Below are 11638 nucleotides of genomic sequence, written 5' to 3'. Positions count from 1 at the left end.
GCAACATACATTTCTTGTGCAAGAAAGCCCAATGGCTAAAATGGCCATGAGAGCTTTTTTGCGCAAGAGAGCATCCACATGGCCTTGGACGCTCTTGCACAAAAGGCCATCTCCTGCGCAAAAGCACATGGCAGTGTGGACGCACTCTTGTGGAAGACCTTTTGCACAAGAACTCTTCCGCAAAACAGTTCTTGTGCAAGAAGCCTACAGTGTAGACGTAGCCTCTCATTTTTCAACCCCCTTTTTAAAATGTGAAAACATCTTTTTTTGGAGGGGCAGGGAATGAAGCAGTAAAAATCACTGTAACGAGTGACGATTGGGATAGTGAGCACACTCTGCCTTACAGATGAGCTAAAAACAAAACACAACAAAAGAGGATTGGCCAGATATGTTCAAAACATCTCCACTGCTCAGTGTATCATTGACAGCCTGTTACAGGAGGAGGAGGAGAAATAGGGAAGAAGTCATTCTCTTTTGCACTTGCAAAGAGTTATTCAGTCAGAGATCTCAAAGTGCTTTGTGCATATGTGAATTAATCACCATCCATTTCAAACGTAACCGAAGGCCCAGAACAGGTAGGTGACCTTGCACACAGTAAGTCTATGGCAGAATTGGATATAAAGCACTGTGCACAGCATTGCCCTCTCCTAAGCCCCTGCTCTAACCAAGTGATTATTAGTTCCCAAACTGCAGCCCTCAGTGAACACAAGGCATATCATAACATGGAGACACCCCCTCCCCTCCCCTTGGCTCCACATATATGTCTCTGTGCCCAGCCACACAACTTGGAGTGGCAGTGGGCCCTGCCCCTTTCTAGAGAAGTAGCAGCACAGGGCCCTTCTTCAAAAGGGACAGTAGCTGTGGTCCGCATCTTTCCTTGATGAGGCCGCAGTAGTAATATGGGGGTACCCCAATACCTTATTAACCAGAGTGCACAGCTGGAGGGAGGGGATGAGCCCGGCCCATTACACATATCTACCACACATCGTCCTGTTGGCAGGAGCACTCCAGAATAGTGGTGTGTTGGAGTTAACATCCTGTTAAGCTAAACTGGGCCAGTCACAGCTCTCAAGCAATTGCTTAAGGCTCTATACAAATTCAGGCAGCTGTCACATAGTTCACATATTTGTATTTTGCTTTGCCACCATGAAGGCTAAAAATTATTTTTTAAAAATACACAAGTTGATAAAGTTTACTCCTGGGGGAGGCTCTGTGTCACTGCAGAAGTGCAGAATTAATGTTCTTCGGGGATGTCCCTGCGGGTGCTCCACTATGGGTCGCTGGGCTTGCCCCGGCGCCGCAGACGGAAGCTTGTCATGAGCAGTGTTCTGCCGGACCACGCATGTGCTGCTGGCTTGCGGCTTTCGCACTCTTTTTTGTCTCGCGCAGTCCAGCCCCCTGCCAGTTCATCTTCACCGCCTCAGGCTGCAAACGCTTGGACCCACGCTCCTTACCTCACTCACGGAACAAGACTGCTTCTAGTTTCCCCTTGTACATAAAATCCCTTTTTCCTTCCCTTTCCCTTGTTTTTTCTCTTATTAAAAATTAAAAAAAAAAAAGAGAAGAAAGACAAAAAGAACTATCGGGAGTAAGAACAGAAACCACATACCACTCTTACCTCCTGCCTCTCAGCTGTTCTCCTGTCAACTCCATTGCATATAGTTGCATTCACCTTAAAAAAAAAAACTAAAAAAAGAGAAAAGGAACAAAGACAGCAGGACAGTCATTACCACCAGGCTATCAACATTGAACAAGTAGCTGTCTCTCTGCAATTTAAAAACAAAAAAAACAGGCTTCCGGCAAAATGTCAGCGACCAGTTTTAAAAAATGCGGCTCCTGCCAGGAGGCAATGCCAGCCTCCGACGGCCATTCAGAGTGCATCCATTGCCTGGGGGAGTCTCTCATCCCCCAGACGTGTCCTCATTGTTCAAGACTCACCTCCAAGGCCAGAAAAGATAGGGAGAGGCGCCTTTGCATGCTCCTCTTTGACACAGCCCTGCAACCACAGCAAGCTGACTCTAATCAGCAGCCACACAAACGCCGGTCTTCCTCCCCCACTACGGGACTTCAAAAGAAGGCGAGTCTGTCCCCAGCAAGATCCCTGCCAGCTGCCTTTAATGGCAGGGAGAACCAGGCAGACACACCTGGGACGTCTGGCAATGTAAAGCCACGTCCCCGTGCCTCAACGGCTTTGAAATCTAAGTGGGCACGGGAGGCTTCCCAAACGCCGGCTCCCCAGGCAGCACCAGCTCAGCCGCTTCTCTTTACTCCGGCGCAAAGCGCTGAGCTGGCTCCAAGAGCAGCCTCGGACCTGACCATCACGGCACCGGCCCTGGCACAGCCTCTGAGTCACCGCACAGTGCCGGACTACACGGCACCGACCCGTTCTGCTGCCGGCGTGGTACCGATTGCTCCTGCCCTTGTGCACCCGAAGCAGAGCAATCCAGTGGCTAGCGCTTCAGCGCATGCCACCACACAACCACCCCAGAGCCCTGCTGCTCTCCGATCTCCACACCGCAGCTGCTCTCGCTCCCGCTTCCTCTCCCAGACACCGTCCTCTCCTCTGCTGGCACTCCGATCTCCACGCCGGTCCTCTCACCAGTATGGGTCTCCTCATGCCTCTTCAAGACTGCCTTCCCCGTTTCTGGCTGCTGCATCTCCTCATCGCAGGCACCACTACAGGCAGCTCTCTGCCTCTCCTGCTTCCTCCAGGGCATCACACCTCCGCTCCTGTTCACCCTGCTCCCCGTACCACTATCGATATTGCAGCCACTCTAGCTTCCATGATGACTGTTCACCGCGACATGGCACATACCATCGCAACGACCACTACTCCCGACATTCTCGTAGCAGGTATTCATGCCGATCACGATCCGCCTTTGACTATGCTTCATGCAGGTGCTCTCCAACTCCGGCTCCCCTTACTCCTCCACACCATTCACCATCACCATCTCACCACCCATCAGAGCCGGAACATACTCCCTTCGTGCACCAAACTTTGGAGTCTTCCATCCCAGATTCATCCCCTCCAGATGAGGCAGTCACGCCCGGTGACAGCTCTCCACCAGATGACCTCCAAGAATTGTTTAAGCGAGTAGCTATCACACAAGAGATTCCACTGCAGGAACTCAAAGACAAGCAACACAAGCTTTTCAGGAATCTCCAACCGCAGCATAGGTCACGCCTGGCCATTCTTTTGGACGAAGGCATCCTGGAACTGGCTGACGAAGTGTGGCGTGCTCCAGCGTCAGCTCTCCCCACCAACAAAAGAGCCAACAAGAAATATTTCGTACCACCAAAGGGCATGGAATTCCTCTTTGCCTATCCACAGGCTAACTCCTTAGTAGTTGACTCAGCTTAACAGAGGTCTACAGCCCCCCACCTCAAACAACAGGGCTCCGATAGGAACGTAAAGAGACTTGACCTCCTGGGCAGGAAGGTATACATTTCAGCAACTCTACTCCTCAGAATTGCCAATTACTCGGCTTATCTCGCCAATCATACCTTTGATACGTTTTCACGCCTCACTCCCCTCATGGATCATCTCCCTGATTCAAAAAAATCGATCCTGAGATCAGTAATCCAAGAGGGCTACATATCAGCGAGAAAGTCCCTCCAAATAGCCATGGACGTCGCTGATACCACTGCTAGCTCTACTGCTACTACCATCGTTATGCACAGAGCTTCTTTCCTTCAAGTGGCAGGAGTTCCAAAGGAACTACAGGCCAAAGTCGAGGACTTACCCTTTGACAAGGGGAAGCTCTTTGTAGAGACCACAGACTCAATCTTACAGTCCTCTAAAGACTCCCAAACAACCTTACGAACTCTGGGGATGTATACACCCCCCTTTAAGGGACGCCGGTACTCACCATATCAGTGCAGATATGACTACTCCTACATCAGACATCAGTGGCAGCACCAGCAACAGAGGCCCTTTGACAACCAACGCTCTTGCCAGAGGCCCCTGCGACGCCGAAACCCAACTGGCAGAACGAACATGCCTCCCAACAACAAGCAACAGGTTTGATGCATTGGTCAAGGGCGAGCAGAGAGTCACAGAGAGCATCACGAATCGTACGATCCAGCTCTTTCACCACCGGCTGAGGCCCTTTCTACATCAATGGGCAAAAATCACCACGGACAGATGGGTCCTCGAGATTGTTCAGTCTGGCTACCCTATCCCTTTCATAGCCATCCCACCAACCACCCCTCCTACCCCATCCCTCTTCAGGGACCCCTCTCATGAGACCGTCCTCCGACTAGAGGTCGACCGCCTTCTCTCTCTGGGTGCCATAGAGCCAGTCCCAAAGAATTTCAGGAACAGGAGCTTTTACTCACATTATTTCCTCACCCAGAAAAGGTCCGGAGGTTGCCGCCCTATCCTAGACCTCCGCTGTTTGAACAAATATCTCAGGAAACAACGATTCAAAATGACGACTTTAGCTGCCATAATTCCTGCCTTAAATCCACAGGACTGGTTTGCCGCCCTCGACCTCCAGGACGCCTATTTCCACGTCCCTATCTATCCAGCTCACAGGAGGTTCTTGCGCTTTGTCGTGGCAAAGACCACTTTCAATACAAGGTCCTCCCCTTCGGGCTATCCTCAGCCCCCAAGGTGTTTTCAAAGGTTCTATCCGTGGTCACGGCCTTCCTCCGATGCCAAGGGGTACTCATCTTCCCTTACCTGGACGATTGCCTACTCAAGGGCCCTTCTGCACACGAGGTCTCCCACATGGTTCACCTCACAAGGCAAGTCTTTCAATCGCTTGGACTCCTCCTCAACGAGCAAAAGTCCGTTTTGCACCCCACTCAGGACATCGAGTTCATTGGAGCCCGCCTGGACTCACTTGCCGGCAGAGCATTCCTGCCCTTACAGAGGTTTCAAGCCATCCAAGACCTCATTTGCACCATCACTGGTCAGCCCTACCGTTCCACTCATCACATGCCTCAGACTCATGGGCCATATGGCCGCCACAACGTACGTGGTGAAATACGCCAGACTACATCTGCGTGCCCTTCACTACTGGCTGACTCTCGTATACCACCACACCAGATACGATCTCCACAGGCCGATAACACCGCCACTTGGCGTTCTCCAATCACTCCTATGGTGGACCAGTCACACAAACCTACTGTCAGATGTACCATTCCATCCGCAGGAGCCACTCCATCAAATCACAACAGATGCCTCCCTACTAGGCTGGGGGGCCCACATGGGCTCCCTCTCAGTCCAAGGCCAATGGTCCCCACAAGAAGCAAGGCTACACATAAACCTGTTAGAGCTACATGCCATTTTCAACGCATGCAAATCCTTCCTCATCTACATTCGGAACACCACGGTGAGGATACTTACGGACAACATCACAGCCATGTATTATGTAAATCGCCAGGGCGGCGCTCACTCCCGTTCCCTATGCACAGAAGCCATCTGCTTTTGGAACTGGTGCATTCGCCACGGGGTAACTCCTATGGCATCTTACTTACCTGGCACCACAAATGTGATGGCAGATTTCCTGAGCAGACATTTCCATGTGAAACACGAATGGGAAATGCATGACGGCGTTTTACGTGACATCTTCCAATGTTGGGGTACTCCCCGAGTGGACCTCCCGCCAATACAAAATGCCGCAAGTACTGCACCAGGGCAGGCCTGGGCCACGCATCCCTGGAAGACGCCTTCCTTATGACTTGGCGCGGACCCCTCCTTTATGCATTTCCCCCCATACCTCTGATTCCCAAAGTCCTTCAGAAGCTGAAGGCAGACAGGGCTACGCTAATCCTCATAGCCCTGGAGTGGCCTAGCCAGCACTGGTTTCCCTTCCTGCACCGTCTCTCTGCGCGGACACCGATACACCTTCCACATCTCCACAATCTCCTCACACAAGACCGAGGACGCCTGAAACACCCCCAGATACAAATGCTGAACCTAACAGCATGGTTCCTAACTGGCTGACTCCATTCGAATCTCTCTGCTCTGTTCCAGTCCAACACATCCTAGTACACAGTAGGCGACAAATCACAAGAAAAACTTACCTTCACAAGTGGCGCAGATACTTCTCCTGGTGTACCTTGAACCACCACGATCCGATACGTCCGTCGATTCCTTCCGTACTGGACTATGCACTGCATCTAAAGAACAAGGGTCTTGCGTTAGCCTCCATCATGGTGCACGTTGCAGCAATATCAGCATTCATATCACCGATAGATGGCGTTTCTATCTTCGCCCATCCTACTGCTAAAAGATTTCTCAAGGGCCTTCTCAACATGGCTTCACCGCACGACCCAGTTCCACCTGTGTGGAGCCTGGATGTAGTACACGACGCCCTAATGAGGCCGCCGTTTGAGCCTCTGGCAACTGTATCCTTACATTTCCTCACTCTGAAAACCATTTTCCTGCTCTCCATAACATCGGCACGCAGAGTTAGCGAGCTTTCCGCCATGATGGTCACACCACCATATACAGTTTTCCATAAGGATGGAGTAGTCTTGAGATTACATCCAAGATTCATACCCAAAATTGTCTCCCATTTCCATGTTAACAAACCAGTCATCCTGATAACCTTTTTCCTGAAGCCCCATGCCTCACCACGAGAAGTGGCCCTACACTCCTTGGACACCCGCAGGGCCTTAGCATTCTACATAGATCGCACTAAACCTTTCAGGCTTACGGACCACTTATTCATCTCCTTGGCACACAGGTCAAAGGGTCAACGCCTATCTTCCCAGAGGATTTCCAATCTCGTAACCTCATGCATAGTGCAATCGTATGCAACGAAAGACTTACTCCTTCCGTCCCAACCACGCGCTCACTCCACTAGAGCCATGGCCACATCTACAGCGTTTCATAGAGGGGTATCTCTCAAGGACCTCGGCAGAACGGCGACTTGGTCCTCACATGAGACCTTCGCCAAACACTATTCTATTTCTCTACTCACTCACTCAGATGGGGCAGTGGCAACTGCAGTACTCTCCACAGCAGATAAATAGGGACTCCTTGCCCTCCTTCCGTTTTGGCGACTACTGCTATGCAGTCACCCATAGTGGAGCACCCGAGAGGACATCCCCGAAGGAGAACGTGAAGTTACTCACCTCCGGTGCAGTAACTGTCGTTCTTCGAGGTGGTGTCCCCACGGATGCTCCACTACCCGCCCTCCTCCCCGTTTCGGAGTCCTCTCTCTCTCTGCTCTTGTCTCTTACAGACTCTGAGGCGGTCTCAAGGAACTGGCGGGGGGGCCGGACCCCACGAGACAGAAAAAAGCACGAAAGCCGCGAGCCCGCAGCACATGCGTGGTCCGGCCGAACACTGCTCATGACAAGCTTCTGTCTGCAGCGCCGGGGCAAGCCCAGTGACCCATAGTGGAGCATCCACGGGGACACCACCTCGAAGAACGACAGTTACTGCACCGGAGGTGAGTAACTTCGCTTTCTCCGCTGATTTCTCCTTTCTCTCTCCCTTCAGAATAATTGGTTCCGAGGGGGAGGGCAAGGGAAGCTGCACTTACACCTTTTGCCCACTAGGAGCTGTTGTAGTGCCAGAAGAGAGGACAGCTGGCTATGGGCCCAGTCATAGCAATGGAGGGAGCAGGGGCTGCCTTCTTCAGCAGTTTTGTGGCTCATAGCAGAGCCAAAACTGGGACTTAGGCAACTAAACCCCAACTTAAGCACCTCAACGCCTTTGCGAAGCCAGGCCATGATGCCTGTATGTGAATCCCGCACTAGCACTCAGACACGAAACACATGGCATGCGGCTGAATTCTAAGCAAAGCAGCACGAATGAGAACTGCTAGCGTTCTAGTAGCAAGTGGAGACGTTCTGTACCATTTATTTATTACAGAGCAGCTGGCATACATAGCACCACACACTGCTTCACAGGGACAGTACCCATTGTAACACAGGCCTATTGGTAAAGTTTAAACCAAGAATGGGCCTGGGGGAGAGTTGTCAACTTTGAGGAAGGAGACTGGAAACTATAATGGACCCCCAGAGAAAAAGGAAGTGAGTATTTTGTTTCTCCAACGGAATGATTAGCAACTGAGCACCAGTAGTGTGTGGTCTGTATCTAACAAGCAGGCGAGACGGTCCATATCACAGCGCCTACAGGTCAATTCACCACTGTAGCCCCGGGCCCTTTAAATCACCACCAGGCTGCCGTGGTGCAAGGGGCTGGAGCGTGTGCCATGTTCCTGGTAGCACTGAAGGCTACCTAGGGGCTGGTATAGTGCACAGCGGGCGGCACTGAGGGCCCACCCCATGGACCAGCGATCCTGCCCCTTCCAGGAGCACACAGCTGCTCCCCCACATATATACACCTTGCCCAGGGGCCCACGGAGGCTGTTGGCTCCCTTGATGAATAGTTAGGAAAACAAACACTCATATCTGCAGTCTCCAAAGATGACATGGAGCTTATAGAAGCAGTAAATCCTTACAGTACAGTCCTCATGTTTTGCTTCCTGTGTACAGTATTCCAGCAGCAGTGCCATATGTATAACCTCCCTACTTCCTCATGGAGCGTCCCTTGTTTATCTACCCAGTGACATTAGCCCTTTGGGCCACACAGTCTTACATTGGGAACTCATGTTCAGCTGATTCTTTTCCATGAACCCAAGGCTTTTCCAGAGTAACAGCTTCCCAGGATACAAGCCCCCATTTATGGCCTGCATTCCTCACTCCTAAACTAGCCCTGGGTCCCAGTTCTGCAAAGACTTATTCACTTGTTCAACTATATGCTCTTTGAGAAGTCCTAGCGTATATTGCAGTGGTTCTCAACCAGTGGTACGAGGACCCTTAGGGGAACTCGAGAGAAGTCCAGGTGGTACATCAACAAAACTGACATTTGTAGAAATCTGAATTTTTGGTTCACGTTTTACAGCGCTTTATTATTTTTGTACTTTTTACACCCAAAAATGTCATCACACACCCAGCTACGATTAAGTTGTTTAAACAAATTTGTTTCAATGGTAGCAAAAACTGTAGGTACTAGGCAGGTACATTTTTTTTTAAAGGGGGTACTTTAATAAAAAAAAGATTGAGAACCACTGTTATATTGGGACTACTCACAATGTTAGACACTTACGTGCATGTCTTTAGGATCAGGGACTTAGCTAGTCAGGGCCAGGTTTGCCTTCACTTTGCATTTTGTGTAGAGCTGAGTATATAACACTTAAATCTACCATATATTTGAAAGTGTTTGTTTGTGTGTCTGTCTGTTTGTTCATGAACTCCTTCTAAATGGTAATAGCTGGGACCACCAAATTCCTCTTATCATAATTTAAGCCAAGGGAAGGGTTTGGTTGTGCTAGGAAAATCGGATGTGCCTAGAATGGGATTGCTTCTCATAAAACCATGCAGAAAATAGACAGAACCACCAGGCCGGTGAAAGGGGCTGGCTAGGGGCATGCCCCACTGTCCAGGAGCCCTTTACGGAGGGTGGGGTGGTTAAAGTTCCTATCGCCTGCCCAGATTCCTAAGGGAATATTACTGGCTGTTCCCCCTTTGTCAGGGAGCCAAGGGGAAAAGTGCACAGTTTGCTGCATTCCTCACTCTGGCTGCTGAGCACCGGGGGCAGATGAACCTGGACCTCCCCCAGCCAAGGGACATGTACCCCTCCCCTGGCTGTGCTCATAGGAGCTGCAGCAGCCATGGAGAGGTACTTTTCACCTGGCTCCACACTCTCCATTGAGAGACCTTTGATAGTCCTCTCTCCTGGGCCAGCTTGCAACTGAATACCTCATCCCCAGCCCCGCCCAGAGCAATGATTCAACTGAAGCATGTACATTTTCATTTTATTTTCCAGAAAACAAAATGTAATTGTGTTAAGCACCCAAGTAACACCAGGTAAATCTCTAGTAATGAATAATGACGATATGTATGTGATCCATACCACGGGGCTATGTCTACACTGCAGGCTTCTTGCGCAAGAACGGCCATTCTTGCGCAAAAACTTGCAGCGTGTCTACACTGCATGCACGTTCTTGCGCAAGTAAATTTACAGTAAGACATTGGAACAGAGGGCTTCTTGCACAAGAGTTATTCCTCTCCCCACAAGGAATAAGCCCTCTTGCGCAAGAAGGCAGTGTGGGTGGGCAACACAGGTTTATTGCGCAAGAGAGCGTCCATGCTGCCATGGATGCTCTTGCGCAAAAGCACATGGCAGTGCTCTTGCACAAGAATTTTTGCACAAGAACTCTTGCGCAAAACAGTTCTTGCACAAGAAGCCTGCCTTGTAGATGTAGCCTGGGATTTTCATCAGAACGTGTTCAGAAATCTTTCCCATTCACAGTTTGATCTTTGTATGCTGCTATTAGGCCCTTAATTTATTCTTGTCTCTTTTGTCGGCCCACTCTTTTGGATCACCAATTCCAGTACCTCCATAAATTCCCCTAAGTCTTGAGAGTACAAGCACATGTTTAAGTCTTTGCAGGATGGGGGGAGGCAAGATTGGACTCCTAAAAGCACCAACATTTCTCCTCTAAGCAGACCCAAGAGGCAGCTTAAATAATCTGGGTTGCAAAACAAAACCCCTTGTGAGCAGGTAACAAACACTGCCTGAGCAGTGATGGGTGATTTTTTGTTTGTTTATTTTTGTTTTTGCAGATAGCTTTCAAATGTACAACGTAACATACCAGGTGATTCTGTCTCATTGTGTTACCAATGAAATATGAGAGCATCATTGCTTACTGGCAGGCTGTTGTTTATGTACAATGTTGGTTTGAATAGCTATTCTTAATCTCTTGAATTGTGTCATGGAAGTACAGCAGCAGCTGAGTATGCATATTATGGTAAATAATACCTAAAAGCCCCAACTGAGCTGCATTCTGCTAGGCAAGCGTGTGCGTGCACACGCTCACACACACGTTCACACACACACACACACGATCTCACGGTCTGAAAGGGCACACGTGGTGGTGTGCCCCTGGGGAGGATGAGGAACAGAAGCATTGAGAAATTATGGCTCAGATTTTTAAAGGTATTTAGAAATTGCTCCCATCATTTCTGCAGTGTAAACTGAATAATTAAAATTGACCTAGCTCTGTTGTTTGGGGTGTGGAAACGCACACATACTCCCTGGTGATGCTGCTAGGGAGACAGAACAGTTCTTTTGTTGAACTAGTTGTCTTTTGGAAGGTTGGAAAACCCCTTCTGTCACTGCAGGAAGTGTCTACACAATAGCATTATAGAAGCACAACCGCAGCTGCTATAATATAGACACGTGCACAGGCTCCTGAGAGCCTCTGTCACTTTTGAAAGTGAGACATAGGCAGGTCCGCTGACAAGGGAGGCAAAAGAGGGAGTTGCATTGGGGCTCTGGCTGCTGCTGCCACTGCTGCAGCTGTGAGGGCTGAGGGTTAGAGAAGTGGGTCACAGCCCAGTCTGGGTGGTACTGAGGGCTCACTGCTCCCAGCCCCACCCCTTTTACCTGAGGCTCCACCCCTTCTAGGGGCACAGCGCTGGGCCTCCCACACCCTGCCCCGCTGGACAGAGTCTGTGTACACTGCAATCAGATGTGTGACTGCAGCACAGACAGATGTACTCCAGCTAATTTTGATCTAGCTAGTGTCAACAAAAATAGGAAGCCAGATCACCATGGGGCAGTTCAAAACTTCCCTTGTGACCTAAGTGGCTGGTCCATGCTGTCGTG

At 50.1% G+C, this 11638-nt stretch overlaps 1 protein-coding gene across 2 annotated transcripts in view; it reads right to left on the bottom strand.

The window, feature by feature from the left end:
• Positions 1-259: 259 nt before the first annotated feature.
• LOC102453261 (solute carrier family 23 member 1-like) overlaps positions 260-11638 on the bottom strand; it is a 49213-nt gene continuing 37834 nt past the window's right edge. Inside the window, exons 13-14 of one of the 2 annotated variants that reach the window (XM_075934412.1) lie at positions 6034-6129; positions 260-1686 (exon numbers count right to left, since the gene is read on the bottom strand). In XM_075934412.1, the coding sequence (XP_075790527.1) occupies positions 1669-1686; positions 6034-6129 (114 nt within the window). In that variant the 3' untranslated portion in view covers positions 260-1668. Of the gene's footprint in view, positions 1687-5821; positions 6130-11638 lie in introns of those variants that run through there. The other variant, XM_075934402.1, reaches the window with a different exon arrangement.

The sequence above is a fragment of the Pelodiscus sinensis genome, chromosome 1 (genome assembly GCF_049634645.1).
Source record: "Pelodiscus sinensis isolate JC-2024 chromosome 1, ASM4963464v1, whole genome shotgun sequence".
In the NCBI taxonomy this organism is placed as follows: Eukaryota; Metazoa; Chordata; order Testudines; family Trionychidae; genus Pelodiscus; species Pelodiscus sinensis.
This window is presented reverse-complemented; position numbering and strand designations above follow the sequence as displayed.